The sequence below is a fragment of the Sapajus apella genome, unplaced genomic scaffold, assembly GCF_009761245.1.
Source record: "Sapajus apella isolate SASKATOON/1434 unplaced genomic scaffold, GSC_monkey_1.0 scaffold154, whole genome shotgun sequence".
In the NCBI taxonomy this organism is placed as follows: Eukaryota; Metazoa; Chordata; class Mammalia; order Primates; family Cebidae; genus Sapajus; species Sapajus apella.
The window spans coordinates 1,178,920-1,200,864 of record NW_022437094.1 but is presented as its reverse complement, the minus strand read 5'-3'; the positions used below and the strand labels follow the sequence as shown (position 1 = coordinate 1,200,864).

Sequence of the window (21,945 nt, the reverse complement as noted above, 5' to 3'; positions counted from 1 at the left end):
TAACTGCCACCTTTGTAAACCCTCTGGAGGAGATAGAGTCCAAGTATTGTGGCCTAAATAGTACCTGCGGTGGTCCAACCTTGTCACCTGTTTTTAGAATTTCATAGGATGTTATCTGGTTATTTTGATGCTATAAAAATATATTTTGGAAAAATGTACTATGACATTGATATTTATTTTGATGAAATTAGTTTAAAAGGAGAAAAAAATGAAGTGACAACACAAGCTTCAAATATTTGCATAGCCCATCCCTTCATGAAATTATTGAAATGAAAAGCCTTATTTTGAACTTTCTCTGAAGTGAATTTAAGTTCATAATGTTTGTTAGGGCTGAAAAGGAGGACCTATATCACTGTCTGTTGTTGGGGTGGAGGTTGGGGTAGAATTGGAGGGAGAAATGATAACTGCCATTACATTTGACCAGATATAGGGAATGGACACTTCAGAGCGTTTCTCCAACGTTTTTCAACCATATTTCCTTGTGAGACATACATGGTACATTTTTACCAGTCCATTCATGTGTATGTACAGACAGCCAGACCCTTAAGAAATAAATCCTTTCTATGTGTAAAAAAAAAAAATCGTTCTATTATAAGGGCACATGTGCATGTATGTTCATTGCAGCACTGTTTACAATAGCAAAGACTCGGAACCAACCCAAGTGCCCATCGATGATAGACTGGACCGGGAAAATGTGGCACATATGTACCATGGAATACTATGCAGCCATAAAAAACGAAGAGTTCGTGTTTTTTGTAGGGACATGGATGAACCTGGAAACCATCATTCTCAGCAAACTGACACAAGAACAGAAAATCAAACACCGCACATTCTCACTCATAGGTAGGTGTTGAAAAATGAGAACACATGGACACAGGAAGAGGAGCATCACACACTGAGGTCTGTGGGAGGAGGACTAAGGGAGGGACGGTGGGGGGTAGGGAGTTAGGGAAAAATAATATGGGGAGAAATGCCAAATACAGGTGATGTGGATGGAGGCAGCAAACCACATTGCCATGTATGTGCCTGTGCAACAATCCTGCATGTTCTTCACAGGGGCCCCAGAACCTAAAATGCAATAAAATATATATAATATTAAAATAAAATAAAATAAATAAAAATAAAATGCTGAATGCATATGATTTAAATTATTTAATTAAAAGGCAAAGAGAAGGTGAGTGAATAAAGAAATAAATTTAAATGTATGCCTCCTTAAATAAATTAACTTTACCTATAAAGACACACACAGGCCAAAAGCGAAGTAGTAGCAAAAAATACTCCAAATAACTGGAAACCAGAAAAAACCAAAGTAGCTACACATTAATCAGATTTTAAAGACTACAAATCAAGACTGTAAAAACAAAGATTGTCACTGTATAATGATAAAGGGGCCAATTCAACAAGCAAATATCACAAGTATAAGTATCTATAATCCCAGCACCAACCCCAAAGCTCCCATGTATGGAAAGCAACATTAATATGTACCAGGCCATATTCATACTGCTATGAAGAAATATCCAAGACTGGGTAATTTATAAAGAAAAAGAGGTTTAATGGACTCAGTTCTACATGGCTAGGAAGGCCTTACAATCATGGCAGAACAGAACAAGAGGCAAAGGCACGTCTTAATGGCAGCATGCAAGAGAGCTTATGCAGGGGAACTGCCCTTTATAAAACCATCAGATCTCATAAGACTTATTCATTATCATAAGAACAACGTGGAATAATCTTACCCCGTGAATCAATTACCTCCCACCAGGTACTTCCCATGACACATGGGGATTATGGGAGCCATAAATCAAGATGAGATTTGGGTGGAGACACATGCAAAACATATCAAATAAATCTCAAGGCAGAGACAAACTGCATTACAATAACAATAGGGAATTTTAACATTCTCTTCTCAGTAATGTGAAAATAATTCAGACAGAAAATCAACAAAGAAATAGCAGAGTTAACCTACACACTAGATCAATTAGGTGTAACTGACATTTACAAAACAATTCACCCAGCTGGTTCAAATTTATATATATATATATATATATATATATATATATATATATATATATATATTTGAGACAGAGACAGAGTCTCACTCTGTCACCCAGGCTGGAGTGCAGCGGCACAATCTTGGCTCACTGCAACCTCTGCCCCCCAGGTTCAAGTGATTTTCCTGCCTCAGCCCTGAGTAGCTGGAATTACAGGCTCCTGTCACCGCACCTTGCTAATTTTTGTATTTTTAGTAGGGACAGGGTTTTACCATTTGGGCAGGCTGAATTTGAACTCCTGACCTTGTGATCCACCCACCTCAGCCTCCCAAAGTGCTGGAATTACAGGCCTGAGCCACTGCACCCAGCCTGAAGACACATTCTTTTCATCAGCACATGGAACATTCTCCAGATTAAATCATACATTAAGTCACAAAACAAGTTTGAACACTTTTTTAGTAAAAATTATATTAAAAATCTTTTCTCACCACAATGGAATAGAACTACAAATTGATAACTAGAGGAACCCCAGAAAATACAAAAACACATGGAAATTAAACAACATGCTCCTGAACCAGCAAAGGCTCAATGAAGAAGTTGACAAAAAAGTTTTTTAAAATCTAAATTTATAAAGATCAAGATTACTGACTAGCTGCAGGTAGAACATGCCTCTTTTACAGAAAGAAACCAAAATATTGAGTAAACCTTGAACAGGGCACTGAAATATGACAGAGAGCTAATGGGGAATATGGTTAGTGAAAAGAGAGGAAGCAGGACTCCCTGCTCAAAATTACTGTGCAGCAGGACCATCCCCTGAACCCAGACCCAAGGAGGGAGTAAGTAAGGGGACTCTGAGGCTTTACATTTTGACCATGAACCTCTGCAATCTTAACTATAGGAGAGTTCCACAATCCCTTCAGACCTCCTGACTGGCAATGGGAGCTGTTTGTTTGGCACACAGTAGCACTGCTCAAACTCATGTGAAGCCCCAAAGGCTTCTATGCACTGGGAAGCTGCAGCAAAATGTGATTCTGGGTGCTCTTCCTTAAGGGCTCTGTATCCTGCCCTGAGTTGTTGCTGCTGCTGCTGCTGACTGACTGACAAAGAGGGAGTAAGCAGAGTTCCAGGCACTCTCACACATACCAAGGACAGGTTTCACCATCATTGCTGTGGAACAAGGTGCATTCAAACCATGTACCCCACACCTGCCAGTCCCTCTCAAGACTGCCCACGTGGCTGTTCCCACAGTGGGGAGGCCTACAGCATAGTCACCATTGCATTACTTCAGTAGTGTTTCGGTGGTGGACTGGAATAAATTCAAACTTCTTTATTACAGTTTGTGGTTGGGCTTTGGAACCCCTTCAAGCATATCATACAGAGATTTTTGGAGACAAAATTTTTGGAGACAAAATTTGTGATATAATCTTGAGCTGGGAATGATCCCCCACTGTTAGAACACAGAGAAGAATGTGATGTATGTACATGCTGTGGCATGGCAGCTGAGTATGCCTTTCTTCATGAAATCAAACTGGGACTGTTGTGGCCTGATAGAGAGAATTTCTGCCGCACACGGCAATCTCATAACCTCGGACAGGTTGGTGATCAGAATGCAGACTGCTTGGGTTTAACCTAACCATCCTGACCTGCTGCCTGTGGCTGGATACTGTAAAGCATAGTGCTGGGAGCTGTGGCCAGAGCAATCAGGCAAGAGAAAGAAATAAAAGGCATCCAAATAAGAAGAGAAAAAGTTAACTATCCCTATGTACAGAAAATATAATTCTATACCTTAAAAAGACCCAGTGTTTGTCTAAAAGCTTCTTGATTAGAGAAACAACTTCAGCAAAGTTTCAGAATACAACATCAATGTACAAAATGAGTTGCATTCCTATACACATAGAAAATCCAAGCTGAGACCCACATCAAGAACCCAATCCCAATTCTCAATCACCACAAAATAGAATACAATACCTAGGAATACAACTAAGCAGGGAGGTGAAAAATGTCTGCAATGAGAATTTTTAAACACTGCTCAAAGAATTCAGAGAGGGCACAAGCAAATAGGAAAATATTCCATACTCGTGGATAGGAAGAATCAATATTGTTAAAATGGCCATAATGCCCAAAATAATTTACAAATTAAATGCTACTCCTATCAAACTACCAATAACATTCTTTACAGAATTAGTAAAACTATTTTAAAATTCATATGGAACCACAAAAACACTGTGAATAGCTAAGGCAATTCTAAGCAAAAAGAACAAACCTGGATGCATCACGTTATTGAACTTCAAAGTATACAACAAGCTTCCAGGATCCAAAACACTACAGTACTAGGACAGCTATGCTGTACTGGCTATACAGCTATAATTTCTGTGCATCCTGCAGAACTATGAGTAAATAAATGAAACACTTTTTATAATAAGTTAACCGGTCTCAGTTTGTTTGTTTTTTTTTTTTTTTTTTTTTTTTTCTGGGAAACAGAGTTTAACTCTTGTTGCCCAGGCTGGAATGCAATGGTGCTATCTCGACTCACTGCAACCTCCGTCTCCTGGGTTTAAACTATTCTCCTGCCTGAGCCTCCTGAGTAGCTGGGATTGCAGGCATGTACCACCACACCTGGCTAATTTTGTATTTTTAGTAGAGACAGGGTTTCTCCATGTTGATCAGGCTGGTCTCAAACTCCTAACCTCAGGTGATCTGCCTACCTCAGCCTCTCAAAGTGCTGGGATTACAGGTGTCAGCCACCATGCCTGACTCAGGTATTTTTTTATAACAATGCCAGAACAGCTAATACATTGCCCAAAGCAATTTACAGATCATTTATATTCCTACCAAACTACTAATTACATTCCTAACAGAAATAGGAAGAACTATTTTAAAATTTATATGGAAACAACAAGGAGCCCAAATAGTCAAGGCAATCCCAAGCAAGAAGAGCAAAGCTGGAGGTATCAAGTTACCCCACCTCAAACTATACTACAAGGTGACAGTAACCAAAACAGCATGGTACTGGTACAAAAACAGACACATAGAAAAATAAAACAGAATAGAGAGCACAGAAACAATGCCACACACCTGAAACAATTTCATCTCTGACAAAGATGACAAAAACAAGCAATGAGGAAAGTATTCCCTATTCAATAAAAGGTGATGGGATAACTGGCTAGCCATATGCAAAAGATTAAAACTAGACAACTTTCTTAAACTATATAGAAAAGAGAATTCAAGATACATTAAAGACTTAAATGTGCAACCTGAAACTATGAAAAGTCTGAAAAATAACATAGAAAATAGTGCTGTGGACACAGGTCTTGGCAAAACAATTGCAACAAAAATAAAAATTGACAAACTGAAACTAATTAAACAAAAGAGCTTCTGCATAGCGAAAGAAACTATCAACAGAGTAAACCAGCAATGTAAAATAAAGGAGAAGGAATTAACAAACTATGCATCCAAAAAAGGTTTAATATTCAGTATCTATAAGAAACGTAAATAAATTTAAAAAGCAAAAAGCAAACAACTCCATTAAAAAGTAGGCAAAGGGCATGAACACACACCTTTCAAAAGAAGACATACATATGGCCAACAAGGATATAAAAAATGCTCAGCATCATTAATTATTAGAGAAATGCAAATCAAAACCAAAATGTGATAGATACCATCTCACACCAATCAGAAAGGCTATGATTAAAATATCTTAACAGATGCTGGTGAGGTTGAGGAGAAAAGGGAAAGCCTATACACTGCTGATGGGAATGTAAATTAGTTTAGCCATTGTGAAAAACAGTGCAGTGATTTCTCAGAGAACTTAGAATTACCGTTTGACCCAGCAATCTCATTATGGCCTATATACCCAAAGGAATATAAATTATTCTACAATAAAGACACATGTATATGTATGTTCTTCACAGCACTATTCACAACAGCAAAGTTATGGAATCAACCTAGATGCCCATCAATGATAGACTAAATAAAGAAAATGTGGGAGCTAGGAAGCAAGATGATGAAATAGAAGGCCTGCAAGGACACCAAGTTAACAACTATCTACAGAGAAAAAAACACCTTTATAAAAACCATAATCAGATGAGCCCTCATATTACCTTCTTTTCCTTTGTATCACTGAAAAAGGCACTGAAGAGATAGAAAAAAACAGCCTTGTATTGCTGATGCCACCCCTCCCCTACCACAGGCAGTGGAAGGGTGGTGCAGAGAGCCTCTCTGGGTGTTGCAGGAGAAATAACACAGCAATTGTAAGGCACTAAACTCAGTTCTGCGCCATTAGAGCAGAAAGAAAAATCAGACCAAATTCAGCTGATGCCCATCCACAGAAGGAGCACTTAAACCAGCACTAGCTAGAAGAGAATCACCAATACCAGCAGTCTGAACTTGAGTTCCTTCAAACCTCACCACCATGGGCTGAAGTACTCTGGATCACTAAGTAAATTTAAAAGGCAGTCTAGGCCAAAAGGACTCCAACTCTAAGGCAACTTCCAGTGCTGAACTTAGCCCAGAAACAGTGAACTGAGGTGGGAGTGGGGGTACATGACCTACTGATACACAGACTTATACTGCTAAGGGAGTGCTGGCATCACCTCTACCCAAACCCCAAGTTGCACATCTCGTGGCTCCCAAAAAAGACTCCTTTCATCTGCTTGAGAAGGGGAGAAGGAAGAATGTGAAGGACTTTGTCTTGCATCTTGACTACCAGCCCAGCCACAGCAGGATAGGGCAGCAGTATGGGTCATGAGACACTGTTTCCAGGCCTTATTTCCTGGATGATATTTCTAGATACACCCTGGGACAGAAGGAAACATATTTCCTTGAAGAGAAAGGCGTAGTTCTAGCAGCATTTATTGTCTGCTAACTGAAAAGCTTTAAGGCCCTGAATAACCAGCAGTAATATCAGCAGAGAGGGATTCCAACCCAGACCACAAGAGAGGGTTTTCGGACCTTGCACAAGAAAGAATTCAGGGCAAGTCCATAAAGTAAAGTGAAAGCAAGTTTATTAAGAAAGTAAAGGAATAAAGAACAGCTACTCCACAGGCAGAACAGCAGCAAGAGCTGCTCAACAGAGTATACTTAGTTACATCTTGGTTATATGCTAAACAAGAGGTAAGTTATTCATGAGTTTTCTCAGAAAGAGGTAGGCAATTCCTATAACTGAGGGTTCCTTACCTTTTTAGATGATATAGGGTAACTTCCATACGTTGCTCTGGCATTGGTAAACTGTCATGGTGCTGGTGGGAGTATCTTTCAGCATGCTAATGTATTAAAATTTGCGTGTAATAAGCAATAAGAATGACCAGAGGTCGTTTTCATTTGCCATCTTGGTTTTGATGGGTTTTGTCCAGCTTCTTGTTTTATCATCAAGGTCTTTATGACCTGTATCTTGTGCAAATCTCCGATCTAATTCTGTGACTAAAAATGCCTAACCTTCTCGGAATGCAGGCCACTAGGTGTCAGCCTTATTTTACCCAGCCCCTATCAAAGATGGAGTCCCTTTGGTTCAAACACCTTTGACCGGGTGCTACATCAAGAACCTTGGGTGAGCCTCTGAGACATGCTGACTCCAGGTGAGACTCGGAACATTATCATCAGTGGTGGCTATTGCAGGAAATTCTTTCTGCTTGAGAAAAGTAAAGGGCAAATTAAAGGGGACTTTGTCTTGCACCTTAAGTATCAGCAGAGCCACAGGGCAATAGAGTACCAAGTGGGCTCTTGGGGTTCTCAGTTCCAGGGATTGACTCATAGACAGAATTTTCATTCTTTCTTTATTTCAAAAAACATGGGAGGATACATGTGTAGAACATTCAGGTTTGTTACATAGGTATATGTGTGCCATGGTGGTTTGCTGCACCTATTGACTCATCCTCTAAGTTTCCTCCCCTCACCCCTACCACCCAACAGGCCCTGGTATGTGTTGTTCCCCTCTCTGTGTCCATGCATTCTCAATGTTCAAGTCGACTTATGAGTGAGAACATGTGGTGTTTGTTTTTCTGTTCCTGAGTTAGTTGCTGATTATAATGGCTTACAGCTTCATCCATGTCCCTGAAAAGGACATGTACTCATTTCTTTTTATGGCTGCATAGTATTCCATGATGTATATATATAACGTTTTCTTTATACAGTCTATCATTAATGGACATTTGGGTTGGTTCCAGCATTTCTGGGCCTGCCTTGGGTCAGAGGCAGAGTCCTGAAGGATGAATACCAGGCCATGCAGCATTCACTACAAGCTGACTTAAAACAGCTCAGGTATCAAAGGAACATTGGTAGTAGTCTTGAAGTACTCCCCATGGTCTGTGATGACAGTGACTACCAGATGAGGCTCCTCTGCTTTTGGAAAGGGAAGGGAAGAATCGAAAGAGCTGCATCTTGTGGTTTGAGTGCCAGCTCAGTCACAATACAATAGAACACCAGTTAGACTTCTAAGGTTTTTGTTCCTAGCTCGTGATTCCTGGAAAACATCTCTGGACCCACTTAGGGCCTAGGAGAACTTACCACCTTGAAGGGAATGACATGGGACTAGCTGACCTTGCCCCTGGCTAATTGTAGAGCCCCAGGGTCTTGAGCAAACATAGGAAATGTCCAGGGAGTGGTTACAGCAGGACTGGGGTGAAATCCAGTGCTGTGATGGCTTCAGGTATTACCCAGGGCAGTCATAGTGGTGGTGGCCACAGGGCTATTTGTGTCACTTCACTCCCAGATATAGGTGACTCAGAACAAAGAGAGAAACTCTGGGAGAGAGTAGGGGAAGAAAAAAGAGTCTCTGCCTGGTAATCCAGAGAACTCTCCTGGAACTTTTTCAAGATTATCAAGGTGGTACCTCTATGAGTCTGCAAGAACCACAGTGTTACTGGGCTTGGCATGCCTTCTAAAGCAGATACTATGTAGATTACAACACCCAAGTTATTTCAAATATCTGGAAAGACTTCCAAAAATGGACAAGTACCAAAGAGCCCAGACAGTGAAGACTGCAATAAATAACTGAATTTTCATTGCCCACAAATCAAAGAACATGTATTACCATTAACACCAATCAGGAAACATGACTTCACCAAATGAACTAACTGAGCCTCCAGGAATCATTTCTGGAGAAACAAACATATGTGACCTTTCAGACAGACAATACAAAACAGCTTTATTGAGGAAACTCAAAGAAATTCGAGATAACAGAGAAGAACTTCGGAATTCCATCAGTTGAACTTAACAAAAGATTAAAATTATTAAAAAGAATTAACCAGAAATTCTGGAGCTTAAAAATGTAATTGGCATATAAAAGAATGCATCAGAGTCTTTTAATAGCAGAATTGATCAAGTAGAAGAAAGAATTAGTGAACTTAAAGATGGGTAATTTCAAAAATACACAGAGGAGACAGAAGAATAAAAGAAAAAAAAAGCAATAATGCAAGACTACAGAATCTAGAAGATAGCCTCAAAAAGACAAACATAACAGTCATTGGACTGGGCAGGGTAGCTCACACCTGTAATCCCAGCACTTTGGGAGGCTGCGGCAGGCAGAACACTTGAGATCAGGAGTTCGAGACCAGCCTAGCCAACACAGTGAAGCACTGCCTTTACTAAAAATATAAAAGTTAGCTAGGCATAGTGGCACACACCTATGCAATTTCAGCTACTTGGGAGGCTGAGGCAGGAGAATCGCTTGAACCCGGGAAGTGGAAGTTGCAGTGAGCCAAGATCTTACTACTGCACTCCAGCCTGGGTGACAGAGCAAGACACTATTTCAAAAAAATAAAAATAAAAATAAAATTAAAAATGTGCCTTAAAGAGGAGGTAGAGAAAAAGATAGGGTTAGAAACCGTATTCAAAGGGATAATAACAGAGAATTTCCCAAACCTAGAGAAAGATATCAATATTAAAGGACAAGAAGGTTATAAAACGCCAAGCAGACGTAACCCAAAACAGACTGCCTCAAGACATTTAATAATTAAACTCTCAGAGGTCAAAGATAAGGAATCTGAAAAGCAGGAAGAGAAAAGAAACAACATAAAGTGGAACTCTAAGTCTGGCAACAGACTTGTCAGTGGAAACTATACAGGCAGGGAGAGAGTGGCATGACATATTTAAGGTACTGACTTAAAATTTAAAAAAAAAAAAGTTTTTACCCTAGAATAATATATCTGGTAAAATTATCCTTCGAACATGAAAGAAAAATAAATACTTTCCCTCACAAACAAAATATAAGAGATTTAATCAACACCAGACAAGTCCTACAAGAAATGCTAAAAGTTTTACTTCAATCAGAAAAAAAAGGACATTAATGAGCAATAAGTGATCACTGAAGGTACAAAACTCCATGGTAATGGTAAGTATACACACAAAAAAACACAGAATATTATAACACTGTAGCTATGCTGCATAAACAACTTTTATCCTATGTAAAAAGACTAAATTATGAACTAATCAAATATAATAACTACAACAACTTTTCAATGCATAGACAGTACAAGGAGATACAAATAAAAAAATGAAAAGTAAAAAAGCAATGTGGGGGGGCAAAATTGAGGCATAGTTTTTCTTTTCTTTTTGCTTCTTTGTTTATGCGAAAGGTGTTGAGTATTTATTAGGTTTAAATAATGGGTTATAAGACAAGACTCAGAGTAACTTCAAACCAAAAAACATACAATGGATAAACAAAAACTAAATACAAGCAAATAAAAAATAAAAATTAAATTAAAGTTGCAGGACATAAAATCGACATAGAAAATGCAGTGGCATTTCTATATTCCAACAGTAAAAAAATCCAAAAAATAAAAATTAAAAAACTTGTCCCATTTACAATAGCCACAGATAAAATGAAATACCTAGGAATTTACCAAAGAGAGAGATCTCTATAATGAAAATTATTCATACTACCCAAAGCCATCTACAGATTCAATGCAATTTCTATCAAAATACAAATGACATTCTTCACAGAAAAAAAAAAAAAAAGAAATTACATGGAATCGAAAAGGACCCAGAATAATGAAAGCTATGCTAAGCAAAAAGAGCAAAACTGGAGCAATCATATTACCTGGCTTGAAATGATAATATGGAACTATAGTACGTAGACCAATGGAATAAAAGAGAGGTATGAAATAGACCCTTGCTTATTTATGTAAGTGATTTTTGACAATGCCGTGACTATAAAATGGGGAAAGAAAAATATTTTTGACAATCAATTCTGGGAAAACTACATGCACATTTGCAAAAGAAGGATGTTGAACCCTTACCTTACACAATATACATCATATACCTTACACCATGCTGTTTTAAATGAACCAAAAACATAAACATAAGAGCTAAAACGATAAAAACTGTTAGAAGTAAACATAAGGGAAAACTTTTATGAAATTGGATTTTGGAACCAATTGTAAGATATGACACAAAGAGCACAGGAATCAAAAAAGGACATTGTACTTTGTTAAAATAAAAAAAAATAATGCATCAAGGAACACCATCAACAGAATGAAAAGACAACTCACGGAATGAGAAAAAAATTGTAAATTATATATTCAATGAAGGAATTATATATACAACAAACTCCTACAACTTAATGATAATAAACAAGCACCAACTAGAAAGTGGGCAAACGACTTGAATAGACATTCAAAGAGATACATATGGCCAATAAAAGCATAAAAAGATGCTCAGCTTCACTAATCATTAGGAAAATGCAAGTCAAAAGCACAATGAGATACCACTGTACATTCATTATGATGACTATTACAAACAAATATAATAAAAAGTGTGAATGAAGATGTGGAGAAATTGGAATACTTGTGCATTGCTGATGAGAATGTAAAATGGTACAGCCACTGTGGAAAACAGTTTGGCAGTTCCTCAAAAAGTTAAATTATCATATGATCCAGTAATTATACTTATCAGTATATACTCTAATGAAAATAAAGCAGGGATTTGAACAAATATTTGTACACAAATATTCATGGCATCATCATTCATATAGCCAAAGGGTGGAAACAAACCTAATGTCTATTGTCAGATGAACTGAAAAACAAAATGTGATATATAGGTGCAACAGAATATTACTCAGCCTTAAAAAGGAATAAAATTGGCCAGGCGCGAGGGCTCATGGCTGTAATCCCAGAACTGTGGGAGGCCAAGGCAGGTGGATCACAAGGTTGGGAGTTCAAGATCAGCCACATGGTGAAACCCTGTCTCTACTAAAAATACAAAAATTAGCTGGGCATGGCAGCAGATGCCTGTAATCCCAGCTACTCAGGAGGCTGAGGGAGGAGAATTGCTTGAACCCAGGAGGTGGAGGTTGCAGTGAGCCAAGACCACACCATTGCACTCCAGTCTGGGCAACATAGCAACACTCCGTCTCAATAAAAAAGAAATGAAATTGTGGTAAATGCTATAACATAAATGAATCTTGAAGACAGTATGCTAAGTGAAAATAGACAGACATAAAACAACAAATATAGTATGATTTCACTTGTATGATGCATCAAGGAAAAGAGGTTACCAGGGAATGAGAGAGGGAGAAATAGGAAATTATTTTTTAATGGGTACATATTTTATGTTTGGGATAACAAAAAAGTTCTGAAAATGGATAATGGTGATTGCACAACAATGTACTCTTAAAGTGGTAATTTTATGTTATAGTTAAGTTACTCCAATTTAAACATCTTATAAAATCAATGAAAATAATACATCTCAATAGGATGAAGGGAAAAAATGATTATCTCAATGACACAAAAAAGCATTTTACAAATTCCAATGCCCTCTCATAATAATAATAACAATAAACCTGTAAACTAGGAATAGAAGGGAACTCTTCAAGATAAAAGACATAAATGAATTTTATAAACAGCTAAATTCACATTCAACAGTGAAAGGCTGAAACCTTTCCTCCTAAGTATAAGAAGAGGACAAGAATGCCCCCTCACTATTTATATTCAACATTGTAGTGGAGTAAGTTCTAGATGGGACAATCGAGCAAGAAAATAAATGAATAAAAGTTATCCATATTAGAAAGGAAAATGTAAAACTATTTTTATGTGCTAATAATACCATTTCATATAGCAATGATCCTAAAAAATCTAATAACTACTGAAACGATTAAAAGAACTCAGTAAAATTTCAGGATATGCCATGGATTGAATGTTTGTGCCCCTGTCCCCTAAATGTATATGTTAAAGCCTTATCTCCAGTGTAATACTATTTGAAGGTGGAGCCTTTGGGAGATAATTAGGTCGTGAGGGTAAAGCCCCTATGAATGGGATTAGTGCACTTATAAGAGGTGGCAAGAGAGCTTTTCCTCTCTCTGCTCTCCAGCATGTGAGGGTACAGTGAGAAGATAGCCATTTGGAACCAGAAAGAGGGCCTATCCCAGGGAACCAAATTGGCCTGTACTTTTTATCTTGGACTTTCCTGCCTCCAGCACTGTGAGAAATAAACATTTATTGTTTCAGCCACTCATTCTGTGGTAATTTGTTATAACAGCCTGAACGAAGACAGGATATGATATCAATGCTTAAAAATCATGAGGGCTCAATCCCACAAGACTGCCCTGTACTTTAGATGCCAATTACAAGTTTAAAGTTATGATCTGTACTTCTAACAGACCAGCTGTAAATCAAGATTCTCATTCAATGAATTTGCTAGAGCAGCTCACAAAACTCAGGGAAACACTTCACTTACATTTCCCATTTATTGTAAAGGATATTACAAAAGATACAGATGAATACCCAGAAGGAAGAGACACATTGGGTAAGGTATGGGGTACCAGGCTTCCATGCCCTGTTCAAGTGAGCCACCCTTCAGGAACCTCCAGGTGTTCAGCTATCCTGAAGCTCTCTTACCTTGTCATATTGGGTTTTTATGAAGCCTTCATTATGTAGACATCATTGGCCATTGGTGATCGATTTAACCTTTAACTCCTCTCTGTTCCATCTTCTAATCATGCCCTGGTCTTTCTGGTGAACAGCCCCCATCCTGAAGATATCTAGGGGCTGCCAATCATCAGTCATCTTATTAGCATACAAAAGACACTCTTATTGCTCAGGATACTTTAAGAGTTTTAGGAACTGAATGCCAGGAAAGGAGATCAAAGATCAAATACATATTTCACAATTTCACAGTAAACAATTCCATTTATGATAGCATCGCAAAAAGAATAAGGTAACTTAGAAATGAATCTAACCAAAACTACAGAACATTGCTGAAATAATTTAAAGAAGACGTAAATAAATTGTAAGTACCCAGTGTTCATAAAAACAAACAAACAAACAAACAAACAAAAAAAAACTGTTAGGGGAAATTATCCCCTCTGGAAACTCTGTGTTCACGGATTGGAAGACAATATTGTTGAGATAACAATACTCCCCAAGTTTATCTACAGAGTCAATGCAACCCTTATCAAAATCCCAATCATCCTTTTGTTCAGGAAAGGAAAAGACAATCCTAAAATTCAATCCTAAAAACAAACAAAATTTTACAATAAAACATAAGGGTACATTTTAATGAACTTGGATTTGCCAATGTTTAATTAGATTGACTCCAAATACAGCAATAAGCAATAAACAAACAAATAATAACAACAACAAAAAGTTGGATTTCACCAAGTTTTAAACTTTTGTGCATCAAAAACACTTTCTGATTTCAAACACAGTGTACAACTACAGTAATCAAAAAGTAAATATGGTTCTTGCATAAAGATAAACAAAAATAAATGTGGTTTTTGCATAAAATTCTATAAGATAGAATTAAGAGTCCAAATATAAGCCTATACATCTGTAGTAAATTGATTTTCAGCAAGTGTGCTAAGACAATTAAATGGGCTAAGAATTGTCTTTTCAACAGAAGGTGCTGAGACAAGTGGATAGCCATGTGCAAAAGAAGGAATTTGGTCTCCTTCGTTGCAACATACACAATAATTACCTCAAAATGGGTCAAAGACATAAATATAAGAGCTAAAAACAAAATTTTACAATAAAATATAGGGGTACATTTTAATGAACTTGGATTTGACCATATTTAATTACATGTGACTCCAAACGTACAAGCAATAAACAAAAAATACATAAGTGGGATTTCACCAAGTTTTAAACTTTTGTGCATCAAAAATTCTGTCACGAAATAAAAAGATGCCCCACAAAATGAAATATTTTCAAATCATATATCTGATTAGGTTCTTCTATCCAGAATTTTAAAAGAAAAATTAACAGCCCTGGTACAAACAATTCAATTACAAAGTGAATAAAGAATTTGAAATAGACATTTCTCCAAAGATACACAAATGTCCAACAAGCACACAAAAAGATGCTTATCCTTATTAGTCATTAGGGAAATGCAAATTAAAACCACAATGAGATACCGCTTAATAACCACTAGGATGGCTGTAACAATAAAAATGATTGAATCACTTCTAGAATGTCTTTCTCCACAGATTTATGATCTTACAAATTCCTGTTTTAATTATAGCAATTTTTCTGAGTTATAAGTTTAGTGTCTAGGTTATTCTGTTCCAGTGAACAGAATAATTCATGTGTACGCACAATTTATAGATAGTAGAAAATTAAATGTCTGAAGATAGGAGGCAATGGCAAAATTATGAAAAATCCTAATGCTGAATTTTATGAAGCCACTACAAAACATGTTCTCAGAAAATATATAAAAACCTGAGCAAATGCTTATTCTATATAGAAATGTGCAGGACATGAAAGTGCGTAAGCAATGTTATCCCAGCTTTGTAAGAGCTTAGAAGAAAGGAAAAGGAAATGATGAGTTACTATTTCACTGTGAGTCCTGGAAAATGAGAGGCCGGCTTACAGTTAATTATTTTCTTTTTATGTCAATTTTATGATTTTTACAGTGTCCATATTGTGCATGAAATTCTTTTGCAATCAGGGGAAAAGAAAAGAAATCCTCAAGAAGCGAAGTCTGAGAATGACAAGTCAGTAAAAATTAGGTAGATTGGGTCAAGATGGCAGCCTGAACACTGAGTACTAGTGCATTTTTCTTGTCCTACCGCAAATCCCCTTCAAAGGACGGTGGGGGACGCGGGGAGGGAGGGGAAAGGAAAGGGCTAATTCATGAAACGTGGAAAGCAAATGAGGCAGGGGCGCCAGAGTGGAGGTGAGGTGGGGTGCGGGGGAGCGCCCCGAACCAGAGGAGGTAAACCTATGAAGTAAGAGAAAGGTGGTTGTGGGCTCCACAGCTTCTGGTTTGGGGGAAGAGGCGGTACCGAGAGCCTAGGAACACCTTCCACACCCAGGGCTGTGGTACTGGTTGGTGAGGGAGGGGCGCCACGCGGTGTTTGGCAGGAAGGGGAGGCCTCTCTACTGGCCGGAAGCTGCGCTAGAGAAAGAGGGAGGAGACTGCGGCGCAGCAGCGACTAGTGGGAGTCCGAGGTGGCGGAGGGGCTGCGGCCGCCGCCACCGCCACCGCCGCCGCCACCGCCTACAGGAAGGCGGAGGACGCAGGAGCCAAGAGCTAGGGACGCCGCCACGGTTCTCTTCGCCTGCTCCGCCGCCCTATTAGAGACACTCTTTGCCTACGGATCGTCCTCTCCCAGCTTTTGCAAGCACTGGGCTGCTCGCCCGCTGATATTCCTTCTCCATAGGCTCACTGCGGAGGCAAGGCGAGGTGTCCGATTTGGGCACCTGAGGCCCGCAATTCGGGATGGTGGGGAATCTGTGCCTCCTGGCCGGGTAGTGTTGGAAGCAGGGAGAGGGGAATGGGGAAATGCTTCCCATTTCAGCGAACCGCAGATCTCTTGCTTTAGTTTAGCGAAACTGAGCTGGGGAGTAAGGTTACTGCAGGCACTCAGCGAGGGTGCCTTGATTTCCAGCTTTGCTAGGTAGCTTTCGATAAAAACAGGCGTGGGTGTACGGGGTGCGCAGATTAGGAGAAAAAGCTCTCCGTGTTACGCATTGATTTTTGTTAATTTCCTTTCTCGGTCCACCTGGCAACTGTGCTCCTCCCTGCAGGCATGAAGACCCCGTTTGGAAAGGCAGCTGCAGGGCACCGGTCCAGGACAGGCGCTGGACACAGCAGTGTGTCTGTTACCATGATGAAGAGGAAGGCTGCACACAAGAAGCATAGGAGCCGACCCACCTCCCAGCCTCAGAGGAACATCGTGGGCTGCAGAATTCAGCACGGATGGAAAGATGGAGATGAACCTCTAACACAGTGGAAGGGAACCGTTCTGGATCAGGTACCTGTAAATCCCTCTCTGTATCTTATCAAATATGATGGATTTGACTGTGTTTATGGATTGGAACTTCACAGAGATGAAAGAGTGTCATCACTTGAAGTCCTTCCTAATAGAGTTGCATCATCTAGAATCAGTGATACACACTTAGCAGAAATAATGGTTGGCAAAGCAGTGGAACATATTTTTGAGACAGAGGAAGGTTCCAAAAATGAATGGAGGGGGATGGTCTTAGCTCAGGCACCTGTCATGAACACATGGTTTTACATTACCTATGAGAAAGATCCTGTGTTATATATGTACCAGCTCTTAGATGATTATAAAGACGGTGACCTCCGCATCCTTCAAGATTCCAATGATTCTCCTCCGGCAGAGAGGGAGCCAGGAGAAGTCATAGACAGCCTGGTAGGCAAACAGGTGGAATATGCCAAAGACGATGGCTCCAAGAGAACTGGCATGGTCATTCATCAGGTAGAAGCAAAACCCTCTGTGTATTTCATCAAATTTGATGATGATTTCCATATCTATGTCTACGATTTGGTAAAAACATCTTAAAGGTCATGTTGAAATTTGCCAAATATATGAGACGCTAAATCTGTAGACACAAAAAGTCTTGATTGCTTTCCAGTTTGTAAGAACCATCTTCTCCCTTTTTGCACGTTTTGCTTGGCAAAAAATTGGAACTTCTGCCCTCTCATATGTTTTTGGAAGAAACCTTTTGCCCATCTGTCCAATCTTTGCACTGGTTCCTCTCTGCAGTTTAACTGATTTAACTGATTAGTGAGAAGGGTAAAGCCTGACATCCATTGGCTCATACTTTTTTTATATTGGGTGGTGTTAATAGATTAAAGGTAGCTGAACACCTCTCACCTCAGTCTTTTTGGCACTTGGACTCTACCCTCATTGAGGTGTGAAGCTTGCTGAGATACCCCATGTGACTGGCTGGGTAAGTGTCTTTGCAATCTCAAATCTTTCCCAGGTAGCTTCAAAAATCTAACTTGGGAAAGAGTGGGAAACGCATTTTGGTCTCTTGTTCAAGTTGCATTCTCAATTCTAACTGTACTAAAAGTAAGGCTAACATCTTGCTCCCTTTCTGGTTCTTTCACCTATTGCTCAACTGTTCTAGAATTAATAAGGTAATTACTTTGCATTTTAGTACCTAAGCATAGGCTGAGAAACCGTGCAAAACTGATAAGAAGACAAGCATTTGGGGACCAAACTCCAAGTGGAGAGATCAAGATTTCCGGTAAAACTTAAGTGAAAGGTTTTAGTCATCAGTGGCATTAGGATCTCTCCTCTCGTCTGCAATAGCTCTGCAGACATGGTGTGTGTTTTAACTGATACAAGCTGTGCAGGCAGACCTTAGCACAAGTGGTCTTTTTCAGCCCAGAGGAGCATTAAGCCAGGCTCTAGCTAGAGTCCTCAGTCACAGGGACACTCTTTGTCACAGGGCAAAGGCTGGGCTTGGCAAGATCTGTCGAGAACCTAGAAATGAAAGAGCAGAAACCTAGAATCAAGCTGAGATACAGATTTCTTTGCTGTGCTAAGAGAGACTCAGAAGTTTTAGATTTTATTCTTGGGAGACTTCAAAGTCCCAACATATGAGGTGGGCAAGGCACTTGTGAGAACCAAGAAAGGCTGAAAGCAGACTATGCTTCCTTGCAGAGACTGGTGGGCTCATCTATTATGGTATCCCAGCAGGACTTGGGACACAGTCAGTGGTAGGTAATCTGTAGGCTTAATGATGTTTTAAGTGCTGGCATTGGTAGAAATCTAATAGATTTTTGTTATCGTTTTGATTTTTAAGTCTATCCTGTTTCTTGGCTGGCCCTAAGAAACTCATATGCAGATAGGGGTGAGTTCTACTACGGCAGAAAAGTAAAAATGGAAGGGCCTTTGAGCTTTCCATTATTAAAGAGGCATTGGTGGAGGTTAACCAAAGCCTAGGAAAGAAAAGCTGAAATACAAGCATGGTTTTTGAGAGAAGCACCTGGTCAAAACCAATGCTTTCCCATTGGGGCTCTCACAGAAGCTCCATTAGCAGTAACAGCCTAATAAGGCCATGGACTTCTGCACATTTGGGGCTGGGACTCAAGGCAGTATAATCATACTGGGATTGTACTGCAAGATATCTTCCAAATTAGTTTAAGTTCACAGGTCATGGAGTCCAGACTACCGGCACAGATTGGCATCCTGCTGAGGATGAAACAAAGAAGATATTGTCTTTTCTCCTATGTTTTATCTGTCTACTTTTTCCTTTTTGATGCCACTAAGTCTCTACTATGATGTTTCACTGACAACAGCAATGTGGGTCTGTATTGCCCTATGTACTAAGTCCTGGGGTCATACATTTGCTTAAAAAAACTGTTCTAGTGGCTGGGAACTAGTGTGCTTCTAATTTTTTTGATGTCAGGTTGATACTGTGATAATCTTATGTCTTATTGACCCTTTGGACTCTTAAATATGTATGACATGCAATTGTGGGGTTAGATTAATTCAACTCCTGAGGTCCTGAAGGAACTACACCCAGTCAAGAGGAAGACAGCCAAGGCTGGAGCTGCTGAAGCAACCCCATATCTGGGCAGACATCTTTGTAAGATCTGTATGGCTGAAATGAGAAAAACGAGAAATTGGGAAAGGCAGAATTTTGGACTTTAAATCTTTTGGACTTTGAATTAGAAATTTAATTTGGGGTAGTCATTTTCCCCTGGGAGTTTAATAGTTGACGGGGTGGGGGTGAGGTCATATAGTTCAAACTAAGGCATTTTCATTATGTTGATGTTGTATTATTTGAAGTTTTTTAATGCTACCTTTGGGAGTCATTGTATAATTGTTGTCAGCTATGTCAGGAAATATGGCTGGACATAATTGTAAATTAGGGCTAAAATTCTGATCATATTTTCAGCCTAGGGTATAATGTAGCCTTGGAGTTAATTTAATTACTGTCCTATTTTTGACTTATTTTAGAGCCTCCTGGGGGCAAAAACAGAACTGCTCACCAATCTTACATTGATGGGAGCAGAACTTTTCTAAGATACTGTTGGTCTCCCCAGAAGGAGACAGCCACAGCCCTGTTTATTGACCAGAGTCTTGAGTGTTAACCATTGTGGCTTAAGACAATAAAATGTACAAGGGTGTAGGGGATCTATCCTTTTCCTCTCTCCATGCTCCTGACTCAAGAAAAAGAAAAGATTTGCATCTCTCAAAAATGTTTGGAAGAAAGTTTCCACTCACCTTCTCTTGCCACTCATTCAGTCTTATGCATGGGAGGAGGAATAACTTGATGAGATTGAGAAAATGGTTATAATGGATAGGCAGCTTAGGCCACTCTTGGATCTTGAGTTTGTTCCACACAGCAAGATGTGGAAAAGACTGCGGTCCTTCACTACATGGTTGGGTAAATATCTACTTTGTAGACCCAACTATCTCCCCTTGGGGTGGGGGGATCCCAAAGTCCTTAGACTTGTGGTAAAAGTTCATTTCAGCCTCAGGTCCAAGCCATGTTGTCCAATCCAGCTCTATCAGCTATAAAGCTGGTATCTATTTTTATTTTTTACAATTTTAATATGTGGTTTTTTTTTTTTTTAGAAAAATAACACATGACTGTGGTAAAAGTCAAACAGTACAAAAGGGTATACAATAAAAAGTAAATCGCTTTTCCTCCTTCTCACCCCTGGCCTCAGTTCCCCGCTGGTCCTATTTTCAAAAAGTAACCACTGTTACCAGTTACTTATGTATCCTTCCAGAGATATTCCATGTATTTACAAGCATATTGTGTGTGGGTGTGTGTGTATCAGGTTTTTTTTTTTTTTACACAAATGGTGGCATACTATACATGCTGTTCTGAATCTTGCTTTTTTCACTGAACAATATATTAAAGCTGATATCTTAATCCCTATTTGATTCCTGTGTATATTTTTTAATTGGTTCAGAATCTGGAAGGGAAGGAGGTGTAATTAATTCAAACCTTCAAACCCTAACCCAGTTTAATGAAAACTTACATGACCCTACCAACCCACAATTTCTGCCAGTCAAATTTTTCTCGATAATAGAATGTAAAATATATGTGAACATAATATATTTTGTGAGAGGAACTTCTCAAGAGAGGCCAGTATATTTTTACTGAGGGAAGTTAAAATGAAAACCAACTATATATTAAAGCTGTGGGAACAGTTAAGGTACTATAATTAATAATCCAGAAATGAAATGAACAATTACTTTTTTTCTGTTTAAACTTGCACTCACATCTACTGCCATATGCAAATTCATACTTAGAGCTTTGATTTGCCTTTTCTAACAGAACTTCCCTGCATGTAACAGAAAATCCATTTCAAACAGGCTTAAACAGTTATCAAACATTGATCCATATAAATAAAAAAAAATCCAGAGCTCAGATGGGCTTCAGGCATAGTTTCAATTGGGACTCAGGCTCAGTGTTTATGATTCTTGATTTTCCCTCTGTGTGTCAGTTTCATTCTTAGGCTGCTTTTTCTTATGGTAGCGAAATTGGACCAGTAGTTCCAGCTACAGCAGTCCAATCTAGAGAAAGATTGATAACCTGTGTCCTCTGATGTATTCTCAACTGGCTTAGGTCAGATACTTTGACTAATCACTCAAGTCCCATGGATGAAATACACTGATTGGCTTAGCAAGGTCATGTGTTCTATCCCTAAACCCTAAGGCGGTGGTCCCCAACTATTTTGGCACCAGGAACTGGTTTCATGGAAAAGAATTTTTCCACGGAAAAGGTGGGTGTGGGGAGGGGGGTTGTTTGGG

The 21,945-nt window shown here is 39.1% G+C and overlaps 1 protein-coding gene across 3 annotated transcripts; it reads left to right on the top strand.

Moving 5' to 3' along the window:
- Positions 1-16,310: 16,310 nt before the first annotated feature.
- SPIN3 (spindlin family member 3) lies at positions 16,311-21,067 on the top strand. 3 transcript variants are annotated; one of them, XM_032266096.1, is made up of 2 exons: positions 16,311-17,172; positions 17,476-21,067. In XM_032266096.1, exons 1-2 carry the CDS (start codon positions 16,948-16,950, stop codon positions 17,722-17,724), a joined length of 474 nt encoding a protein of 157 aa, XP_032121987.1. In that variant the 5' UTR covers positions 16,311-16,947; the 3' UTR covers positions 17,725-21,067. The 3 variants fall into 3 exon arrangements, with proteins under 3 accessions (XP_032121987.1, XP_032121986.1, XP_032121985.1); XM_032266095.1 differs by having other exon boundaries at positions 16,312-16,601; positions 16,946-21,067; XM_032266094.1 differs by having other exon boundaries at positions 16,313-16,591; positions 16,946-21,067.
- Positions 21,068-21,945: the final 878 nt, after the last annotated feature.